This window comes from Lampetra fluviatilis, chromosome 36 (genome assembly GCF_964198595.1).
Source record: "Lampetra fluviatilis chromosome 36, kcLamFluv1.1, whole genome shotgun sequence".
In the NCBI taxonomy this organism is placed as follows: Eukaryota; Metazoa; Chordata; class Hyperoartia; order Petromyzontiformes; family Petromyzontidae; genus Lampetra; species Lampetra fluviatilis.
Window position 1 is genome coordinate 11041262 of NC_136310.1, and position 23164 is coordinate 11064425.

General features: G+C 55.8%; 1 protein-coding gene across 1 annotated transcript; it reads left to right on the plus strand.

Annotated features, from left to right (window-relative positions):
* Positions 1-4350: 4350 nt before the first annotated feature.
* LOC144945177 (chymotrypsin-like elastase family member 2A) lies at positions 4351-17371 on the plus strand. The gene is made up of 8 exons (XM_078873471.1): positions 4351-4390; positions 8126-8220; positions 10904-11001; positions 11545-11670; positions 12254-12390; positions 12708-12853; positions 15380-15532; positions 17315-17371. Exons 1-8 carry the CDS (start codon positions 4351-4353, stop codon positions 17369-17371), a joined length of 852 nt encoding a protein of 283 aa, XP_078729597.1.
* The last annotated feature ends 5793 nt before the right edge of the window (positions 17372-23164 follow it).

A 23164-nucleotide genomic window follows, 5' to 3' on the forward strand; every position in this document is an offset into this window, starting at 1 on the left:
CCCTAACATTATTTCCCCGTCAAACAGTCCGTGGGGCACTCCAGTGGTCCTTGTGAAGAAAAAGGATGGGAAATTCCGATTTTGTGTCGATTTCTGCAGGTTAAATAAGGTGTCGGTTGCGGACGCGTACCCCCTGCCGCGTATGGATGATTCCCTTGATGCCTTGTCTGGAGCGCAATTTGTTTCTACTCTTGATCTCTCGTCGGGATTCTGGCAGCTTCCCCTGGACGAGTCCTCGAGGGAAAAGATGGCTTTCCGTACGCCGCAGGGCTTGTTTCAGTGTAATTGTCTTCCCATGGGCTTGAACGCCGCCCCCGCGACGTTCCAGCGGTTGATGGAGCTCGTGTTGACAGGTCTGCAGTGGGACACGTGTTTGATATATTTGGATGATGTTATCGTCTTCAGCCACACGTTTGACGGACATCTTCGGAAATTGGACGCGGTATTTGCTAGGATGCGTTCCGCCAATTTGAAATTTAAGCCCAAAAAGTGTCACCTGTTGCAATGATCCATGCGCTATTTGGGCCACATAGTCAGTTGGGACGGGGTGGCCACGGACCCGGAGAAGACGGCGTGCGTCCGAAACTGGCCGACTCCGTCCACAGTGGGGGACGTGCGTCGGTTCATTGGGTTCGCTTCCTATTACTGCAGGTTCGTTCCAAACTTCGCCACGATCGCTGGGCCGTTGCACCTCCTTACGGCAAAGGGCCGGAGGTTCAGCTGGGGGCCGACGGAGGAGGCGGCGTTTCAGGGCATAAGCGATCGTTTGGCGTCGGCACCGACGCTGGACTATCCTGATATTACTCAGCCTTTTATTCTCGATACTGATGCTAGTGACACCGGGATTGGGGCCGTTCTGTCCCAGTCTAAGGGCGGTGTCGAACGCGTGGTGGCTTACGGTAGCCACGTGCTATCTCCGGCAGAGACCCGTTATTGCGTTACTCGTCGGGAACTCTTGGCTATAGTGCATTTTCTTCGTCAATATCGCCCGTATTTATAAGGCCATAAGTTTATCGTGCGCACGGACCATGCGGCTTTGCAATATTCCCTGAGGGTTGACCAAACGTCTGGCCAATTGGCTCGATGGTTGGAAACTTTGCAGGAGTTTTCGTTTGAGATTCAGTATCGTAAAGGATCGCGTCACGCAAATGCGGACGCGCTCTCCAGATTGCCGCAGGGTCCCCCTTGCACCTGTGCTTCGGGCACGAATAGGTGCACGCGGGTTCAGCCCCCGCGGCCTGTTATGTCTGCTGTGGAGGTGCCTGAGGCTCCCGCATGTCCGGAACCTCTTGATGGGGTTTTGAAATTGCCGCGTTCTGTATGGGTTCACGAGCAATTGCTCGATGAGTCACTGGGGGCCTTGCGGGGTCGGGCTGCGAAGGAGAGAGGAGGGCCGCTGTCCAATGGGACGCCGGGAGCTGCTCTCCGTGATGGCCTGTTGATGTGGAGGGAAGGCTTGCACGATCGCTGGCGTCTTGTTGTACCGTCGTCGTTGCGATATGAGTTGATTTGGACTCTGCACTCTGAGAAGTTGTTACATCTCGGGGTGCAGAAAACTTTGTTGACGTTACAGCGGGATTATTTTTGGCACGGCATGACGACTGATGTTGTTGGGCACATTCGGGCATGTTCTGACTGTGCCCAGCGGAAGCCGCCTAAACACCCATATCTTCCACCAGTGCAGTCCATACAGGTGTCACGGATTAACGAGTTGGTGGCCTTGGATATTTTGGGGCCCTTTCCACCGTCCGCCCCGGGGAATAAATTTTTGTTGGTCAGGGTGGAATATCTTTCCCGCTGGCCGATGGCCTGGCCCTTGGCCGACCAGTCAGCGGCATCTATCACGGAGGCGTTCCTGTTCGGATACGTAATGGACAAAGGGGCACCGGAGATGTTGCTCACGGACCAAGGGCTTCCAAACTGTTGAGCGAGGTGTGCGCTGCACTGGGGACCAAGACGGTTCGGACGTCTCCCTACCATCCGCAAATGGATGGGATGGTGGAACGGCTGAATCGGACACTGTCGGCCATGCTCTGTAATACAGCTAGCGAAAAGCAGGCTGATTGGGATTTGCATATCCCTGGGGTGCTCTCCGCATACCGGATGACGCCACATGCGTCGACGGGGTACTCACCTTTCTTTTTGATATACGGCCGCGAGAATGTGCCGCCGGTGGAAGTGCAACTGGGCATGGGGGCGAAGGGTCCTGTTAAGCCTCTCCCTGAGTATATTTGGGACACCGTTCATCGCGAGGTGGCCCGATTGGCTACGGCCAAGACCCAGGCCCGGAACGAACGTTGTGCACGGCGCTCGCATGGTGAGTCCCCATGGCGAGTGGGGGACATGGCCTGGCTGCACTGCCCACAGGTACCGGTGGGGACCTCCCCTAAGTTGCACAAACCGTGGCAGGGGCCGGTTGTGCTTATTGAGGTTCCTAGTCCGCAGTCCGCGCGTGTTCGGTTCAGATCGCGGCGCTGGTACGTTCATACGTCTCGATTGAAACCCTACGTGGCCCCGCGGGTGGAAGCATGTTGCCTTGCCGGTGTCTGTCGCGGCCGACGTGCCACTGACCTTACCTGTTCAACCTGCAAGCGCGCCTGTCGTGCCTCCTGTAGACGGACCGGCTGTGATCCTGCCGGACACAGGGATTCCTGCACCGGGTGGGCCTACCACGGTGACGGGGACACTTGGCCCCGCTGCCCCTCCAACCCCGCCGTGGGTGCGGTTGCAGGAGGCCCCGACGATGGGCCTCTCTGGGGAACGAGACGCTGGGATTGACAGGCCTCCACCAGCGGCGGGCGGTTCCAGTCCCGCCGCTCCTAAAACCCTGTCAAGATCACGGTCTGTGCGGGGGCCGTCCCCCGTGCAGGACGGGCCGGCGACTTGTACTCGTTCTAAGTCCCTCCCCTTTCGCTAATTGTTGTTGTTCTAATCTCCGTTATGTCGTGTTTCCTGATTGTCATGTTGTTGCTCGCATTATTATTGTTCTGCTGCAGCCGGGGACGGCTGGCTTTTTCATCAGGGGGGGGGGTCATGTAATGCGAGCATAAACGGGGTGGTTACTGGCCCCTGCGCCAATCACACGGAGCGTGTGGGAGGAGCCACTGCTCTCCACGGCTCCAATGGGAGACGAGGTGAACGAGGGGCGGAGACGGGGGCAGTACGGGAAGGAGGAGTCAGGGTCACGTGATGGGAAGGATATAGGGAGAGAGCCGGAAGAGATCGGGGAGTTGGAACGGAGCGAGAATAGGGGAAGCCACGCTGGGCAGTGCGGGAGGAGCGGCGCCATCTGCCACGTGGTTGGAGACATACGCACACCGTTGGCCAGCAGTGTGCGTGGGGTAGACAGAGTGTGCGGGGCACACGTGGCTAGTGAGTGACTAGCGGAGTGTGCGGGGCACACGGAGAGAGCGGAGCGGCCATCAGCGAGTGCGGCCCACACGGAGCGTGCGCGGGGCGCGCGGCGGAGGCGGCGCGGGTCCGGCCGAGGACCCGCGGGGTGCGATACGAAGAACCTAAATAAACGACAACGGAGACCAAGAGAGCCTGACAGAGTCGTTTATTACAAAAGTAAAGCCCTACTGTGCCTCTTGGATAATACGGCCCTGAGTGTGCGGTTTGTATTATCTCCCCCTGTTCTGCTTCGGCTGTCTCCGCGTTCGCCCGCTTCCTCACGCGCAACGTACAAGCGGTGTTGGCCAACACATCCCAACGCTGGGAGCCTCCTGTGGCGCCCGTACTTGATGACTCTGCGGTAATAATTACGATGCTTATCAAGGTCGTGAGATAACACGACTCGTGGAGCACGTGTGTCTGTCGATGCGTTGAGAGCTGACGGCGAGCGATTTACCCAGTGAAAGTTGAGCGATGCGCCAACATTGGTCACATTGCAAGCGCTAACTCAACACTGCATCCTTTACAGGGCAATAACTGTTGTGTGCCAGAGGCTTATCTTCCCATCCGTGTTTGTAGCTCCTGACGTTGACCCAAGTTCCAGGGAAACGCAGCAGCTGGAGTCGTACGAGACGTTGAACATCGCCATCATTGCCATCAACACCGTCATCATCAACACCGTCATCATCACCACCGTCATCACCACCGTCAAGACCACCATCGGCACCATCACGTTCGTGAAAAAGTGAGTTAAGCACTTTATCGCTGGAGGTCGTGAGGGTGGTGAGGGGTGAGCGGTGGTGAGGGGTGGGGGTGGCGAGGGGTGGGGGTGGTGAGAGGTGGGGGGTGGTGATGGCTGGTGTTGAGTCACCCCCACCTCTTCTCTCCTCCACCCTCTTACTCGCAGGGTCTATAAAGGGGGAGGAACTCACCGACTTGGGACGAGACTCGGACAAGATGCTCGCCCTGATCGCCTCCGTGTTCCTCCTCGTGCAGGGTGGGTGTCATCATCATCGTCATCATCATCAATAATAATGAGTTATCATTCTAGATTTGAAGTTTTCGTGACTGCAAGGATCCATACTCTTGGTTCTTTCGGTAAAGTTACGTAGGTAAAAAAAAAGATAAAAAAAATAAAACAAAATCACGACGTTATCATTTTTAACACGTCTAATTTTTGTTAACCCACGTGATAATTTCATCAGGATGTGCAGGAGACCACAGACAAAACCGGTGCTATCAACGATTGCCCAAGTTCTGTAGTCCTATATTGGGATGTCTGGACAACTCCATCATCATTACCCCCTGTGGAAGCTCATTCTCCGCCATCATTGAGTCAAACTCTTTGGTTCTTTCGGTAAAGTCACGTAGATGAAAAAAAATGAAAATAACTAAATTAAATCACGTTTCGGAGGCAACACAAGCTCCCGTCATCAGGTGGAACAGCCACAGCAAAATTACTGGTGGCTATTCCACCTGATGACGGAAGCTTGTGTTGCCTCCGAAAGGTCGTGATTTAATTGAGTTATTTTCATCTTTTTATTTATTTTTATTTTTCATCTACGTGACTTTACCGAAAGAACCAAAGAGTATGGATTCTTGCAGTCACGAAAACTTCAAATCTAGAATCATTGAGTCATAATTATAATCACAAACATTTTGGGCCATCGTCATCTGAAACGGGAATATTATCACCGTGATTATCAGCAGCATTAACAATATCATCAGTGACAGTAGTATCATCATCACCACCACAATCATCATCATAGCAAGGCGTGTTATAATTATATATAATCAATAGCAAGCAACCCTTTACCATGATTCCTCCATAACTCTCAGTCTCACAGGGTGTCTCCCCGTGTCTCCCTGTCCCTCCCAGTGTCTCCCCCTGTCTCCCCGTGTCTCTCCCTGTCTCCCCGTGTCTCCCCCTGTCTCACCGTGTCTCCGCCGTGTCTCCCCCTGTCTCCCCCGTGCCTCCCCGTGTCTTTCCCTGTCTCCCCCGTGTCTCCTCGTGTCTCCCCCTGTCTCCCCCTGTCTCCCCGTGTCTTCCCCCTGTCTCCCAGTGTCTCCCCCTGTCTCCCCCGTGTCTCCCCGTGTCTCCCCATGTCTCCCCCGTGTCTCCTCGTGTCTCCCCCTGTCTCCGCCTGTCTCCCCGTGTCTCCCCCCTATCTCGCCCGTCTCCCCGTGTCTCCCCGTGTCTCCCCCTGTCTCCCCGTGTCTCCCCCTGTCTCCCCGTGTCTCCCCCTGTCTCCCCCGTGTCTCCCCGTGTCTCCTCCTGTCTCCCCGTGTCTCCCCCTGTCTCCCCTGTCTCCCTCGTGTCTCCCACCGTCTCCCCGTGTCTCCCCCTGTCTCCCCGTGTCTCCCCCGTGTCTCCCCGTGTCTCCCCCTGTCTCCCCGTGTCTCCCCTGTCTCTTCGTGTCTCCCCTTGTCTTCCCGTGTCTCTCCCTGTCTGCCCGTGTCTCCCCGTGTTTCCCCCTGTCTCCCCGTGTCTCCCCCTGTCTCCCCCTGTCTCTCCCCGTGTCTCCCCGTGTCTCCCCCTGTCTCCCCGTGTCTCCCCCTGTCTCCTCGTGTCTCCCCTTGTCTTCCCGTGTCTCTCCCTGTCTGCCCGTGTCTCCCCGTGTTTCCCCCTGTCTCCCCGTGTCTCCCCCGTGTCTCCCCGTGTCTCTCCGTGTCTCCCCTGTCTCTCCCCGTGTCTCCCCGTGTCTCCCCCTGTCTCCCCGTGTCTCCCCCTGTCTCTTCGTGTCTCCCCTTGTCTTCCCGTGTCTCTCCCTGTCTGCCCGTGTCTCCCCGTGTTTCCCCCTGTCTCCCCGTGTCTCCCCCTGTCTCCCCCTGTCTCTCCCCGTGTCTCCCCGTGTCTCCCCCTGTCTCCCCGTGTCTCCCCCTGTCTCCTCGTGTCTCCCCTTGTCTTCCCGTGTCTCTCCCTGTCTGCCCGTGTCTCCCCGTGTTTCCCCCTGTCTCCCCGTGTCTCCCCCGTGTCTCCCCCTGTCTCCCCCTGTCTCCCCCGTGTCTCTCCCCGTGTCTCTCCTGTCTCCCCGTGTCTCCGCGTGTCTCTCCCCGTGTCTCCTCGTGTCTCCCCCTGTCTCCCCGTGTCTCCCCATGTCTCCCCCTGTCTCCCCGTGTCTCCCCCTGTCTCCCCGTGTCTCTCCCCGTGTCTCCCCGTGTCTCCCCCTGTCTCCCCCTGTCTCTCCGTGTCTCCCCCTGTCTCCCCGTGTCTCCCCCGTGTCTCTCCGTGTCTCCCCTGTCTCTCCCCGTGTCTCCCCGTGTCTCCCCCTGTCTCCCCGTGTCTCCCCCTGTCTCCTCGTGTCTCCCCCTGTCTCCCCGTGTCTCCCCATGTCTCCCCCTGTCTCCCCGTGTCTCCCCCTGTCTCCCCGTGTCTCTCCCCGTGTCTCCCCGTGTCTCCCCTGTCTCCCCCTGTCTCTCCGTGTCTCCCCCTGTCTCCCCGTGTCTCCCCCGTGTCTCTCCGTGTCTCCCCTGTCTCTCCCCGTGTCTCCCCGTGTCTCCCCCTGTCTCCCCGTGTCTCCCCCTGTCTCCTCGTGTCTCCCCTTGTCTTCCCGTGTCTCTCCCTGTCTGCCCGTGTCTCCCCGTGTTTCCCCCTGTCTCCCCGTGTCTCCCCCTGTCTCCCCGTGTCTCCCCGTGTCTCCCCCTGTCTCCCCGTGTCTCCCCCTGTCTCCTCGTGTCTCCCCTTGTCTTCCCGTGTCTCTCCCTGTCTGCCCGTGTCTCCCCGTGTTTCCCCCTGTCTTCCCGTGTCTCCCCCGTGTCTCCCCCTGTCTCCCCCTGTCTCCCCCGTGTCTCTCCCCGTGTCTCTCCTGTCTCCCCGTGTCTCCGCGTGTCTCTCCCCGTGTCTCCCCGTGTCTCCCCCTGTCTCCTCGTGTCTCCCCCTGTCTCCCCGTGTCTCCCCATGTCTCCCCCTGTCTCCCCGTGTCTCCCCCTGTCTCCCCGTGTCTCTCCCCGTGTCTCTCCGTGTCTCCCCCTGTCTCCCCCTGTCTCTCCGTGTCTCCCCCTGTCTCCCCGTGTCTCCCCCGTGTCTCTCCGTGTCTCCCCTGTCTCTCCCCGTGTCTCCCCGTGTCTCCCCCTGTCTCCCCGTGTCTCCCCCTGTCTCCTCGTGTCTCCCCTTGTCTTCCCGTGTCTCTCCCTGTCTCCCCGTGTCTCCCCCGTGTCTCCCCCTGTCTCCCCCTGTCTCCCCGTGTCTCTCCCCGTGTCTCCCCGTGTCTCCCCCTGTCTCCCCGTGTCTCCCGCTGTCTCTCCGTGTCTCCCACTGTCTCCCCCGTGTCTCCCCCGTGTCTCCCGTGTCTCTCTGTCTCCCCTGTCTCCCCGTGTCTCCCCGTGTCTCTCCCCGTGTCTCCCCGTGTCTCCCCTGTCTCCCCCTGTCTCCCCGTGTCTCCTCGTGTCTCCCCGTGTCTCCCCCGTGTCTTCCCCTGTCTCCCCGTGTCTCTCCTTGTCTCTCCGTGTCTCCCCCTGTCTCCCCGTGTCTCTCCGTGTCTCCCCGTGTCTCCCCCTGTCTCCCCGTGTCTCCCCCTGTCTCCCCGTGTCTCCCCCTGTCTCCCCGTGTCTCCTCGTGTCTCCCCGTGTCTCCCCATGGTCCACCAGTCTCTCCCCTTGTCTCCTCATGTTTCCATGTCTCTCCCCGTGTCCTCACATCTCCCCTACATTGCACCTGTGTCTCCCCTTGTCTTCCCTCTGCCCCCCTCACGTCTCCCCCGTGTCTCCCTGGCGTCCTCGTGTCTCTGCACAGCGACCGCCCGGGGCTGCGGAGTGCCCAGTTATCCTCCCATCGAGAGCCGCGTGGTCAATGGGGTGGACGCGAGACCCAACAGCTGGCCCTGGCAGGTGCGTGCCTCGGCCTGGCTCCATGAGCCATGCATGTTTACATGTGGTGACGTATTCACCGTGAGTTAAATATGTAATGAGGCGACTTCCGAGACACAACTTACAGAAGGTTCCTTGTTTATTTCTCGATACTTTACGGACAGGGTCACTGAGTAACATACACACTGGGCTACGTATAGCTGATCCACCCATACATCCACATCGGCGACGTACAACTATATAGCTGTCTGACGATATAGCGACGACAACGATGAGGACCATACAGCGGATCAGCTGTGCAGCGGCAACGACGATTAAGAGATGTCAGCGAAGACAGTGACGGAAGCCAGGACCCGAACCCCCACGACAGCCCCGAACCCCCCGTTGCCTCTCCCTTTCTATCCCCCAGCGTGGCCATGCCCCGCCGCTGGCCACGCCCCACGTCTGGAACTCTCCTGCTGGTTCCAGGAACTTCCCGAGTGATCCCCGCCTTGACCCTTTGCCCAGTTACACCCCCTTATTATTGGCCGTTGTATAGCGCACCCATAACTGTAGTTAGCGCCCATGGTCAACAGATGCCACCCTGTCACTATACATACATATGTAGTGAGTCCAACTGAGTCGCAGACGTTATTCTTCAGAGGCAACACATTTATTCGCAACACGTATATACAAAGGGGTAACTGCCCCTTTACCAGACACAGCCTGGGGTGGTGACCACCCAGCTACAATATACACGGGAGTTACGGCTATGATGGGTCGGACCCTCACTCGGGTCCCCAGCCACGTGTTGGTGCCTCTTCAGACGTAGGACGTAGGCGTAGAGCTTCCAGCTTGTAGAACGAAGCGACCCCGGTGCCTCTCAGGGACCCACCCTGTACCCTCCCGGGTCGGGGCCGCTCGCCCTTGGCCCCGCCCGCCTTCTCGAGCGTTCTAGCTCCCTCTCCATCCCTCTCGAGAGCTCTCCCCGGACACGTGATCACCCCCTAGCCCCCCCACCTGGGGCCCTCTTGTGGACACTTCGGATCACGTGCCTACCGGGTCAACCAGAGTGCCATGGCCCGGGGCAACCCTGTCTCTGGGTTGACACTCTCACGCTCCCCCTCGTGGGAGCCCGCACTGCACGCCATGCGTGGTATCCATGCTTTGCCAGCGCTCACCAAGCCCCGCTAGGGCTGGTACTACACTCACCTACGGGGTGTACGCAATGACGGTGCATCGCACGCCACGGCTCTCCCAGGCCAGCACCATACAGTGACATCCTCGATGTCACTAGACATAGTACAACGTGTTGATGGGTGTGTTTGTTAGTGTTTACATGTGGGGAGCGGTGGTGTAGCAGTTGGCGCGCTGCGCTACGAACCCGGCAAACAGAGTTTGACTCCCGCTCACGGCCACCAACACCGATCCTGGGCCTCCCCTAAGTCGACTCAGCCTCAAATGTGTACCTGCTGCGGTAAGCATCGCCACTGGGGGAGACAAAGGCGACCGGCCGTGGTGCTGACCATGCACCCACCCCCTCGTGTACCGTTCCAGTCTGTTAAAGGCTATACGGGGGGTCTTTGTCTTTGTGTCCAAGTGAGTGGTCTTCATCCAGCACGCCCTGTACATGTGCATGTGGAGTTTTATATGTCCAAGTGGATGTGTGTTTGTGTGTAGTACATGTTGCTTTGTGGCCACCGTTGTTGATGTGCCTGTGCTTTTGTTGGTGTGGTTGTGGTTTATGTGAACGTGGTTGTTGTGGTTGTTGTGCTAGTTGTGGTAGTGATGTGAAAGTGGTTGTGGTTGATGTGGTCGTGAGTGATGTGAAAGTGGTTGCTGTGGTTGTTGTGGTTGATGTGGTTGTTGTGGTTTATGTGGTAGTGAGTGATGTGAATATGGATGTTGTGGTTGATGTGAATGTGGTTGTTGTGGTGGTTGATGTGGTTGTGGTGGTTGATGTGGTTGTGGTGGTTGTTGTGGTGTTTGATGTGGTTGATGTGGTTGATGTGGTTGTTGTGGTGGTGGTTGTTGTGGTGGTTGATGTGGTTGTGGTTGTGTTTTGTTGGTTTACTTTTGTAATGAGAGCGCCATCTCCTGTATTATATGGGGCGTTACTTGTTATGCAGTTTTGGTTTATATCTGGAGCAAATGTGGTGGGGGGGGGGGATCCACCCGGGAAGCCTCCGGACCGTTCCCGAAAGTTCCAGGAGGGGCGTGGCCAGAGGCGGGGCTTAGCCGCCGGGGAGCGAATATAAGCGGGGGCCGGAGCACGGTGCGGGGTCGTTGTTGCAGATCAAGAGGAGCTCCCCGTCGCTGCTGGCCCGCCATCTCCATCGGCCACGTGGCGGCTCGACCTCCAGCCGCTCAACCGCTCCCTAGCGCGTCGTCAGCCAGCGGCGTGTTAGTGAGCGGGTGAGCGCCACGTGGCACGGGGCGGCGAAGCCGCCTGGGCGGCGTAACATCCGTAGTGAGAGAGAGAGACAACGAAGCTAATAAACAATGTAAAATCTAGATTTGAAGTTTTCGTGACTGCAGGGATCCATACGTAGGTATAAAATACCTACGTGACTTTACCGAAAGAACCAAAGAGTAAACAACGTAAAGTTCTTACCGTGTCGGAGCCACTTATTACACTTTGATGAGATTATAGTTGTGGTGGTTGATGTGGTTGTTGTGGTTGCTATGGTTGATGTGGTGGTTGTGGCTGTTGTGGCTGCTGTAGATCTCCCTGCAGTACCTGTCTAGCGGGTCCTGGTACCACACGTGCGGCGGGACCCTGATCGACCCCCAGTGGGTGCTCACGGCGGCCCACTGCATCTCGTGAGTTCGACTTCATCATCACCACCTCGTCATCATCACCAGCATCAACATCCCTCCGAGTGTGTCTGTGTACGTCTCTTTCTGCTGTGTGTATCTCTCGCGTGACTCCGTGTACGACTCTCTTCGTGTGTGTGCGTGTCTGTGGGGAGCGGTAGTGTAGCGGTTAGCGCTACGTTGCGCTATGAACCCGGCGACCTGTGTTCAATTCCCGCTCACGGCCAACACCAGTGACGATTATCTGAACCGGTCCTGAGCCTCCCCTCGGTCGACTGAGCCTCAAATGCGTACCCGGTGCGGTGTGTAATCATCGCCGCTGGGGAGACAAAGGGCGTGGTGCTCGCCAATCACCCCCTCGTGTGCTGTGCCGGCCTTCATTGGTGCTCGCTGACAACACTTGCCCCTACAGTCTGTTATGGCTATTGGGGGAGAGATATATTTATCTTCGTGTGTATCTGTGTGACTCCGATGTGTGTATCTGTGTGACTCCGATGTGTGTATCTGTGTGACTCCGATGTGTGTATCTGTATGACTCCGATGTGACAGCTCGCGCACGTACCGCGTCGGGCTGGGCAAGCACCTGCTGAGCGTGCAGGACGAAGGATCTCTCTTCTCTGACGTGTCCACGATCCTCGTCCACAGCGGTTGGAACGGAAACAACGTGGCCGGAGGGTGAGTCGGCCTGGCTCGCCCGTTTGCACACTCACTCACACGCTCAGTCACTCGCTCACTCACTCGCTCGCTCACTCACTCACTCACTCGCACGCTCACTCACTCACTCACTCCCACTCACTCACTCACTCACATGCCCACACGCTCACTCATACGCTTGCACGCTCACTCACACACTCACCCACTCATTCATAATGATCACTCGCTCACTCACCCACTCATGTAACCACTCTATGAAACACCCACCTAACTACTCACCTAGTCGCTCACAAATAATAAACACGCACTTATACACACATTCACTTATAATCTCAATCACTTGCTTACTCACTCACACAGCAACATGTTGGCTCACTCACTAAACACGTGGAGAGTCACCAATTTGACTCCGTACATTGACGCAGCTATCCGGGATCTCATAAACCGAGGCATGAACAAAATAAAACAACAAACCCTACCAGTCATGAGAACTCGTCACCTACTCGTGTGCGCACACATTAACACAAACCGACATTCTGACCTTTGACAGTGACTTCTGGCCGTAACCTTTGTCTGTGACCTTTGTTCATGATCTCGTGGCCAGCAATGACATCGCGCTGATTCGCCTGGCGCAGCCTGTGACCCCGAGCGACAAAATCCAGCCGTCCTGCCTGCCCCCTGCTGGGCTGCTGCTGCCCCACGACTACCCCTGCTACATCACGGGCTGGGGCCGTCTCGTCAGTGAGGAGACACGCTCGCTCACCCAACCGCTTACACACATAATCACTCACCCGACAGATCACTCACCAAATCGTTCACCCAATCAAAACAGCCACCAACCCACTTACACAATCTCCCAACCACTCACTCACCCACCAAATCACTCACTTAACCATTCACTTACCCGCTGACTTCCCCAACACAACTACACTTTCACATTACCTATCTCTGTCTCCCTATCTCTGCCACACTACCACCATCCTCATCATCATCTCACCTGTGTCCACCCTTCTCCCCGCTCCTCTCTCTCTGTCTCCCTTTTGCTGCGTCCGCCGTAGCCGGGGGGGACCTCCCGGACGCGCTGCAGCAGGCGAACCTGCCCGTGGTGGACTACGAGACCTGCAGCAAGCCCGAGTGGTGGTGGTTCAACATCCGCGAAACGATGGTCTGCGCCGGCGGGGATGGCTACGACTCTGGCTGCAACGTACGGAGACGCACGGCGCAAAGACAATCAGCACCCCTCCCGCCCTCCCCACACAATAGACGTGCTGTCATATGGATTCTGGTCTCCTGCAATGCTGTGGGAGTTGTGTTCCAGAAGAACACCACGTTATGGAATTAAAAATAATAATATACAAAATATAGAGGTAAAGCACAGTCCGCGATAACACGTGAGATGCGTACGCGTGGGTAGCATCTGTAAGCATCCAGCAGCATCCCGTCCTGTGTGATGCTACGCCGAGGCAGCCGCACAACCGCTTATTCCTTCCGTTCACTCAATCGCGTTACATCCAATTCGCACACCGCGTGATCAAAATAATGTGTTCCCTAATACATTCACATTCATTTCGCGTCATGAAAACTGCGCGGTGTTACAGGAGAACAGGCCGTACGTAGGCTTCTGCGGCCCAATGCGATGATGATGCCACCGCCGATGTTATACACCGTATACACCGCGCCTTCTCGTCTCCCGAAGGGTCTGCATCGTTAGCACGCTGCGTCCCCTCCCGCCGAGCGATCGACGCGGTTCACGACGGAACCCCGCAAAACAACATCGATGGAGACGCTGCCGCTGCTGCCAGTGCACAAACCTCATGCAGGCGAATACGCCAGCGTGGTTTCACTGGAAGGGGTCACCGGTCCGAAGAGCCGGAACCGTTTGACCAGCGGGAGATGTTGGAGATCGGATTTGTCAACGATATTGTTGTTGTTGTTGTCCACGATAGACTGGATAACAGTGCACAATGACAAACGTTCAGACCCATTCATAATTTTTTTTTTTGGTCAGATCGTCGCGTAGACAGGATGCCAATTGTTGTGACTACTGTATAACCGTTTCTAGCACCCAATGACAGAGCCAATCAAATGAAGCTGTCACGTCGTAGGCTAAACCTGCCCCAATCGATTTGGTTTATCAGCGTCAAATATTGTTACTGACGCTTTCGCAGGGGATTACTAAACTCAACTATTTTAGTTCTTAAACTCATTTGTAATTGTACCAGGTAAGGCCCCACTGACCTATTTAGCTTTTTTTAGAAGCGACCTGCCTATCACATGATAGCCCAACGAAGTGGCTTATCATGTGGACACTTATAGCAGCCAAAACAGAGGGGGATCTCCGATATATATGTCAGGGCTAGGGACCAGAAGGTTGCGACTTATAACGAAACAATGTATAACGGGGAATTTCCCCCCATAGGAATACATGTTAATGGTGGGGGATAGGGTCCGTAAGTGCGTAAACATTGCCTCTGCGACGCAAAGTGGGGCAATTTCTCCCAAAAGAATGGAATAAGGTCAGAATAGGGACCGTGACTTAGGGAAATGTTGTTTCATACCTAGCAAACAAAATAGTACAGTACATGTACTGTACTTGTGCTATACTGTACAACACAATGTACACATATAACCAATTTTTAGTTCAAAAGCCTTTAAACAGCATTAATACTTAACGAACACTTCATTGAAAACCATTTTCATGAGCATTTCGAAGCAGTACACTTTAAAAGTTTTCTTTTTTAATAGAAAACGTATTTGTGACATTTTTAAACGGTGACTCAAACAGAAAACCATTTTAGTATAAAAAAGCACGGAATCTTAAACAGCATTTTAAAAAGATTTTACCTCAACCTATCATTTTTATGATCTTACCTTGAGGAGTGGATGTGTTGGGTTGAAGGGTTGCGACAATATTTCAAGACAAAGTACGCGCCGATGACAATGAGCACTTGTAGCTACGCACGCGAGAGAATACGATGGGACTGATAAGATGGTGGAACATGCTTGAGTTTTACATTACCTCTATACACCCCCAGAGCAGAGTCCAGCTGAGCCGAGTTGAAAATTATAATCGAAAACGATATTCGTCACTGGTGTTGGCCTTGAGCGGGAATCCAAGTCGGGTCGCCGGGCTCATAGCGCAGTGCGCTAACCGCGCTACGCACCCACGAGCAATGTCTTCGACTCGGCTTGGCTGAACTGAGTCAAAAGCGACTTTTATATACGGGGGAATTTGACGTTGTGTTCCTCAAAAAGTCGGCGATGTGAGTGCGAAACAACGCATATCGAGACAACGTTTATCGGGCACCCCCTGTACTCCAAATGCATGTTTTTAAATGTGGAGGGAAAAAACCGGAGGATGTGTAGGAAAATCCACGCTACCACGGGGAGAACATGCAAATTCCAAATATACAGGCATCAGGGTCGGGATCAAACCCACGACCTCCTGTATACCAAGCGAGGTCGTTAATATCTAGCCACTGTGGCACCACAACTAGCGTCACCCACGTGTGAACAAAAGTTATGTTCTTTCGCACGTGTGTGGGCAAATTTGCCACATTTTTGCTTGGTCATTTCAACGTTTCGGTTTTGCTGATTAACCAAATCGACTGCCAGACCGGAGTTGAACTCGCGACCTTCCAACGAGCGAGCCGCTCGCACTGCGGCCGAGCCACCCGGCCGGATAATCACCGACTCCGTCGCGACCCCGTTCCCCTGAACCCTCGAGCAGGGCGACTCTGGGGGGCCTCTGAACTGCATGAACGCTGAGGGCCAGTGGGAGGTGCACGGCATCACCAGCTTCGTGTCGGGCTTTGGCTGCAACTACATCAGCAAGCCCACCGTGTTCACCCGAGTGTCGGCGTTCAACGACTGGATCGCCGACGTGAGTGCAACGGGAGAGTACTAGGAGGGCCTGTGCCTGGGCATCCCCCCCCCCCTCACGCCCCCACCCATTCCCCTATCCCACCACAGCAGTCACTCTTAAGGTTTGTCGTAACTCCGGTTGTAGTGTGATTGTTCACGTAGTGGGAGAAAATGGATCGTGAGTCAAAAGCAAAATGCGGGGAGTGAAATTGTGGGCACAAGTGTGCCGGAGGCAAGTTATTGGAGTCGTTATCGTGTCGCAAGTCCAAGGTCGTGTAAGATGGCTCGCGCATTGGGGTGTGCCACGCTGGATGATGGGAATAATTTAAATGTCAGCTTTGTAAGACGTCGATTGCCGCACAATCGCTCGCTCCGAAGCGCGAGAGAGAGAACGACCCAGAGGTGCGAGGAGCCACACACGCATGGAGACAAGCAGGCATTTTTGCACGTTTCATGATTACTGTATGTAGTTTACCCAGGTGAGAACTAAAGTGACCACGATGAATCTCGCATACAAGAGTGGCCTGGGGCATTAACTCTGCCCGTAGGGGGCGATGATTGCTGCTGCTGTGTGAATTCTAATCGAGACGTTTGCAGGGCGTTTTCTAATTTGGCAGATTTGGAAGGCAGCAGCCAGATGGTGAGCCGCCACCAACTTGCCCCATCCAAGCTCTGCGGTCCTCTATGTATATTAAATGTGTTGGAGGCACTTTTATTTAACGAGCACCATCGGAATAATACACACCCGACGCGGGTACACACTATTACTGTTGCTAGCCTATACAAACCACTAACCGTCTTAACACTGACGGCGCTGAACCGAGACAGCCAACAACCATCTAGCAGCGCAATATCGAGTGAAGACCACAGCGACGATGGCGATGACGAGATGGAAACGACGACGATCTTGAACAGCACGACGGGGATCCCACTTCCAGCAAGAGCCACGAGGTCCCCCACAGGGGCCCCTCTTACAATCTCAGCGTGGCCTCGCTCCGCCCAGGCCACGCCCCCTCTCTGGAACCTACTAGCGGGTTCCCGAAGCTTACAGATGGGCCCCCCTCTGTGACCTTTCCCCTTGATGTCCCCTCTCGTGTCTATCGTGGCCTGCTGACGTGGGTACTGCCATACACCGCAGTTACCCTTTTTCGCCAGCAGCCAGCGCTATGCCACTACACATGCAACTGATACATCTATATATATAAAAAAGGGAAATTTGTGAATGTGTTCGAAATGTTTAGCATACGTCACGACATGCAACAAACTTGAAATTTGGCATGTGGGTAGCTTCCAGACTGTACACAATGCGAAAAGTATAAAAATAGACTTTTAGATTTTTGGGGGGGGGGGGGGGGCAATAATGGATATATTTTGCACGGCAAGTGAGCGGTGACGTCACATCTGTGACGTCACCCGCTGACGTCACGCATCCCCCCCCCAACCCTCCGCGTAGGCCGTGTATTAATCCAAGACAAAAATTCAAGTCTCGGGCGAAGCCGGGTAGTAAAGCTAGTGTTTAATACATTAGAGTTTACACATGTTTATACACTTTGTCCCACACATTAGGAATGGCGGGTGCATATAATTTATTTGTAATCTTAATTGTAAAATGCTTAAAATAAATTAATACAGGTGTCCAGTTTGGGGGGGGGGTGTTGCCCTCCCCCGTGCCCCCCCCCCCCAAACTCCGCCCATGCCTGGGGCTCTGGCTCAGCCTTGCCAGAAACATAACAGCAATGTCTCAGAGCGGTAATGGATTAAGAGTCTGCAATTAATTACTGCCTTCCCACATCTTGTACAGGTTATGCGCACGTACGGCACCCACGCGCTGGACTCGAAGACAATCATTTACCACTGAGTGAAACCTTGTGCATACCACACACACACTCACGAATCAACCTTTCAGCTCTCCTACTACTCCCCTTTGGATTAAAGTCAAATAAAGCCTCGTCTGCTATGTCATGTTATTCCGTGCCAGTGTTAATATTACGCGTGGATGATTGTAAATGATCATTATGGGTTTTGTATGGGCATAGATCACGCAGTGGTGATAACGAGAGGGCAGTCGTTCACAGCGAGGAACCGGGTGGCGTGCTCACAATAAAACACAGGGCTACATTGGGAACCGAGTTTAAAACGAATCATCTGGTGATGCTGCCTAGAGAGTAGTGCACAATCACAGGATGACATTTTTTTTCGTCACGAACACTTGTGGCCTTAAATGGAAACAAATATATTTCGACAACTTTTTGAGCAATGGCCCTTCCTCATAGCACATATGTAATATTGTAAATTACGGCGGGAGACCACTTGACGGGTAGCACACTTTATTAACACTTTTCGTAGCCACAATAACACGTGTGGTCAATTACAGCTCACGCTACACGTTCCACCTGGCTACACACACACAGGCTCTCCAGCCCCGTAGCTTCCAGGGGAACTCACAGACCCACCCCAGCCGGGGTATGGATCACGACCATTGGGCCCCGCAGCCCGGCCCTCACAAGGACGTCCGGCCGCGGGTTCCGAGGTCCCGCCTCTGAGCCACACAGGGTCCCGGCCCTTACAAGGACAGCGGGGCTAGGGGTCTCAGGGCCCTATCTCTTCCTCCTCCGTCTTCCGTCTTCACTGGTTACCAACTCCCCGAGCGCCCGCGCGCATCGCCTTTCATAGTCCTCCGCGGAGCCTATGCGGACCTCGATGTGAGCACCCACTCTAGTTGACCAATCACCACGCGCTGCCACACGATCTCTTTTGCCAGCGCGTGTCACCACCACATAGCCAATCACCACGCGCTGCCACACGATCCCTCACTGCCAGCGCGCATCACCAATACACAGCCAATCACCACGCGCTGCCACACGATCCCTACTGCCAGCGCGTATCACCACTACATCACCCCCTCCCACATAGCTCGCAGCCGGCCCGGCTGCAAAAAAAACCCCACTCTCCAAGTGTGCCCCGTAACATTAACCACAATGCAACACAACAACACAACACAACAACACAACACAACACCGAACGTTAACCAGTAACAACAACGAACTATGTACAAACCGACGAGTAACACAATAAAAGTTATTTTGAAAAGACCGACGAGTCCAGTGTCTCCTCGACTCCCGATCCCCCTCCCGCTCGCCCCTTGAATGGAACGATAGAGTCGTCGAACGGACGGGGAACGCTGTGACGAGACGATCCGGCCGACTCGTCCCGCACCTCCACCTCATTTATTGGGTCAGGAAAAGTGGCGCGATCTAGCACGAGTCCGCCTGGCCGGTCCGTCGTACGGGACGGGACGCTGTCGACCGTCCGGTGGCTCCGGCAGCCCCGGAAGGCACGGAGCGGGCCTGGAAGAACCGCCCGTGCCGCGGGGATCCGGTCTCCGGTGGTCGGCAGCCGTCAGTTCCGAGACACCTGGGAGCGGATCAGGCGAAAACATGTGAGGATCAGGCGGAGACATTTCCCTCCCCGGGTCGTCGGTCACATCACATGCTCGGTCCTCACGACATAAAGGAAGGCCATATGGTGGCGAGAACGGTTTCAGCCGGGAGGGGTGAACGTACCAACGGCGCTTTCCCCATTTTATCTGAACACACTGGGGTCGTGCAACCCGCACGACCTCCACGGGTCCCCGCCATGGCCTCGATAACTTAGGCGACGTAGCCAATGGTGCATGAGGGCAGTGCAGCCAGGCCCTATCGCCCGGTTTCCAATCGTGCACGGACATCTTCCGTGCACGCAAGCGCTCGTTGGCGATTTGGCGAGACCTTGAATTTAGCCGTGCGGCCTCCCGTGCCTCGGCCAGTTTTGCAATGTTAAATTTAATATGGTCGGCCAACTTGGAATTAGGCCGTGGCACGGAAAGCCCCAGCTGAGTCTCCATGGGCGGATCGGCCTCCCGACCGTACATCAGATAAAATGGGGAAAATCCCGTAGCTGCATGGGGGGCCATCCTGTACGCGGCGAGGACCCCTGGGACCTGCAAGTCCCAGTCAACCTGTGCCTCGCACACCTGCTGGCACAACATGGAAGTTAAAGTTCTGTGGAGTCGCTCCACCATCCCGTCAGTCTGTGGGTGGTATGGGGAGGTACGCACCTTTTTTGTACCCAAAAGGTCGCACACCTCATGCAGCAATTTGCTCGAAAAATTCTTCCCCTGGTCGGTCAGCAAGCGTTCGGGAGCCCCCTTGTCCAAGACGTAGCCCTGGACAAAGGCGTCCGCCACGGCCGCCGCCGACTGGTTGGCGAGTGGCCACGCCATAGGCCATCGAGTAAAGTATTCCACACCAACCAGCAGGTACTTGTTACCCCTAGGCGTGACAGGAAAAGGCCCCAAGATATCCAGCGCAACGAGCTCGTTAGTGCGCGAGACCTGAATGGACTGCAGCGGTGGATTTGGCGCAACGGGCGGTGGTTTCCGTTTCGCGCAATCCACACACCCCTTCAGTATATTGACCACATCGCTCCCCATCCCCGGCCAATAATAGTCACGCTGGAGCAGAGCGAGCGTTTTGTTTACTCCCAGATGCAAGAGGCATTCGTGTGCGGCCAGAACAACTTTGCCCCGCATAGCGGAAGGCACGATGAGTGCGTGCCGCCGGGACATATTGTCCCATCTCATTAGCAGGCCCTGCTTAAGCAACCAGGCTCCAGCTCGCTTCTGACCTTCCTCGGGACCCCCCGCCCTGCGACGCAACGCAAGCAGCGAGCTGTCAGCCATCTGGAGTCGGCCCCACTCAACGAGAGACAGTAAGAGTAGCGAGTCCCCGCCCGCAGGAGTAGCGGGAATGTCAACCAACGGTGAATTCGCGGCCGCGACCAACTCACCCTCGGGTACAGCAACATGCGGTTTACAGCGCGCCGACCCCATCAAGCACGCACATTCGGGACGAGGCGGCAACCGCGACAGGGCATCCGCGTTGGTGTTACCCCTAGGCAACCCCTTACGGTAAGTGGTCGTAAATTGATAGTCCTGGAGGACCTCCAACCACCGTGATAATTGGCCCGAGGGTTGGGCGACCCTCAATGCATACTGAAGCGCCGCGTAGTCCGTACGGACCGTAAAATGACGGCCATAGAGATAAGGTCTAAATTGCTGTACAAAAAAAACAATAGCCAGCAACTTGCGACGGGTCACACAGTAGCGCTGCTCCGCTGGCGATAAAACCCTGCTACCATAGGCGACCACCCGTTCGATTCCCCCAACGACCTGTGAGAGCACCCCCCCAATGCCCGTGTTACTAGCATCAGTATCCAGCAAGAAGGGTCTCGTAAAATCAGGGTAACATAAGGGCGGGGCACCCACCAAGGCGTCCCGAAGGGAGCAGAACGCGGCCTCCTCCTCTGGCCCCCATCGAAACCTGACCCCTTTGGCTGTCAGAGCATGCAAGGGTTTGGCAATGGTGGCGAAATGCTCAACGAATCGGCGGTAGTAGGAAGCAAATCCAATGAAACTGCGGACCTCAGAAACCGACGTGGGCGTCGGCCATGAACTAACACAGTTCGTCTTCGCGGGATCGGTGGAGATCCCCGAAGAGTCGACAACGTGGCCCAAGTACCTTACGGATTTCCGAAGCAGGTGGCATTTAGCCGGTTTAAACTTCAACTTAGCCGATCGCATCCGCAAGAACACCCCCCTTAATTGCTGGAGGTGTTCCTCGAAAGTTCTACTGAAAACAATGACATCGTCAAGGTAAATCAAGCAAGTATCCCATTGCAGACCCGACAAAACCAATTCCATAAGGCGCTGAAACATCGCGGGAGCGGAATGGAGTCCCATGGGCAAGCGATTAAACTGGAACAGGCCCCCTGGGGTTCGGAATGCGGTCTTAGGTTTTGACTCATCGTCGAGTGGTAATTGCCAGAATCCCGACAGTAAGTCAAGTGTAGAAAAATACCGCGCCCCGGATAATGCATCCAGAGACTCATCCATTCTGGGGAGCGGATACGCGTCAGCCACGGAGATCTTATTAAGGCGACGGAAATCTACACAAAAACGCAAGGACTCGTCTTGTTTCTTAACCAGAACGATAGGTGCTCCCCATGGACTGGATGAGGGCGAAATGATGTCGGCAGTCAGCATGTCATTGACGGCCGATTGAACGTGTTCCTTCTCGGCAGGACTCAGCCGGAAGGGATTCTGCCGGACTGGTGCCGCATCACCTGTTTAAATGTGGTGGCGCAACAGGTCCGTGCACCCAATATCATATTTGTGCTTGCTGAACACATCGGAGAATTCGATCAGCAGAGCGCGCAGCGCACCCAATTGCATCCTCGACAAATCACTGGAGCCCGCACACAGCGAGTCCAACCATTCCAGGTCCGCTCCTGATTGAATTTTCTGCGCCGGGACGGGATCAACATGCGCAATAAGCCGCTCTTCCGCAGGGACCCGTGCCGCGTGAGCAAGCACGGTGCCCTGCGGAATAACGGCCGGCCGCGAACCCGCGTTCAAATCCATAACGAACGGGTCCCCGTCAGCCTGAACCAACGTTTAAGCCACCGCCAAATCCAGACCCCCGACAGCTCTATTCGACGGACCCAAAAGCACGCCTTGTCCCACAGTCTCCCCACCCAATGGCTTCCGCAACCGGAGGGGTACCAACATCTGCGAACCCGGGAGCACGTGCACCGTACGGGTCGCTAGCGCTTGGATCGTCGCACAAGCCGTCCGCAGTTCAGTAGGGTTAGACAAAAAGGAAATACGGCGACCCGATGGCAGCTCAATACAACCTTGATCAACTAGAATCTTAATGGGCATCTTAGCCAAAAAGTCTGTACCCAACAGACAAGGAACCGCTAGGGAAGAGGAGACCAAAACAGGTCCCGCCAATTTAATATCCCCTATGCAAATGCTCGCCCGAATCTGACCGACATTGCCCAACGAGCCCCCATTTGTCGCGTAACATGGCACGTCCACCGGGAGCAGAGGCCGACAATGGACGGGGAGAATGTTATAAATGAGATCGGAAATGATAGTCGCCGACGCTCCCGTGTCCACCAACACCCTGGCCTCGATACCGTCTATGAATCCCGTAACGACAGACGAGCCGGCCGACGCAGCCACTATTCTGTGGCCCAACTCGGACCATTTAATTTCCCCCGGGCCCCGTACGAACCCCCCTTTCCGAACCGAATCCCCGGCCCGCAATCGCACCTCCTCCGCCGCAAAGCGGCGGCCCATGTGTGTCGTGTATGTAGACCGAGCATGTGAAGTGCCGCGACTTGCCGGGGGTAGTTGGGACGACTTGGGGCCTTGGTCGTCGTCCAGCCGAGGTCCCGTGGTGCGCTGACGTGGAGCGCGGCACCCGGATGCCACGTGGCCCCGAAGGCCGCAGTTGTAGCACGTGACGAGGGATGTCGGATGTCTCGGTTGCTCCAGCTTGCGGGTCGATCGCAGAGGCGAACGACCCCCCGACCTCCAATCCCCTGGTCGTGCTGCAGCGAACGCCTCCTCCCGTGGGCGAATGACTTGGGGCTCGGTGTCCACCGGGGCCGGAGCTGAGACCGCGGCAGAAGCGCAGACGACCACCTGTTTCCGCTTGAGGACCTCGTGCGCCTGGATGCTCGTCGCAACACGCAACGAACATATGTCCACCTCGTCGGCTGTGTTGATGGGGACCCCCAGGTCCTGAGCCAACTTCAGCAGTTG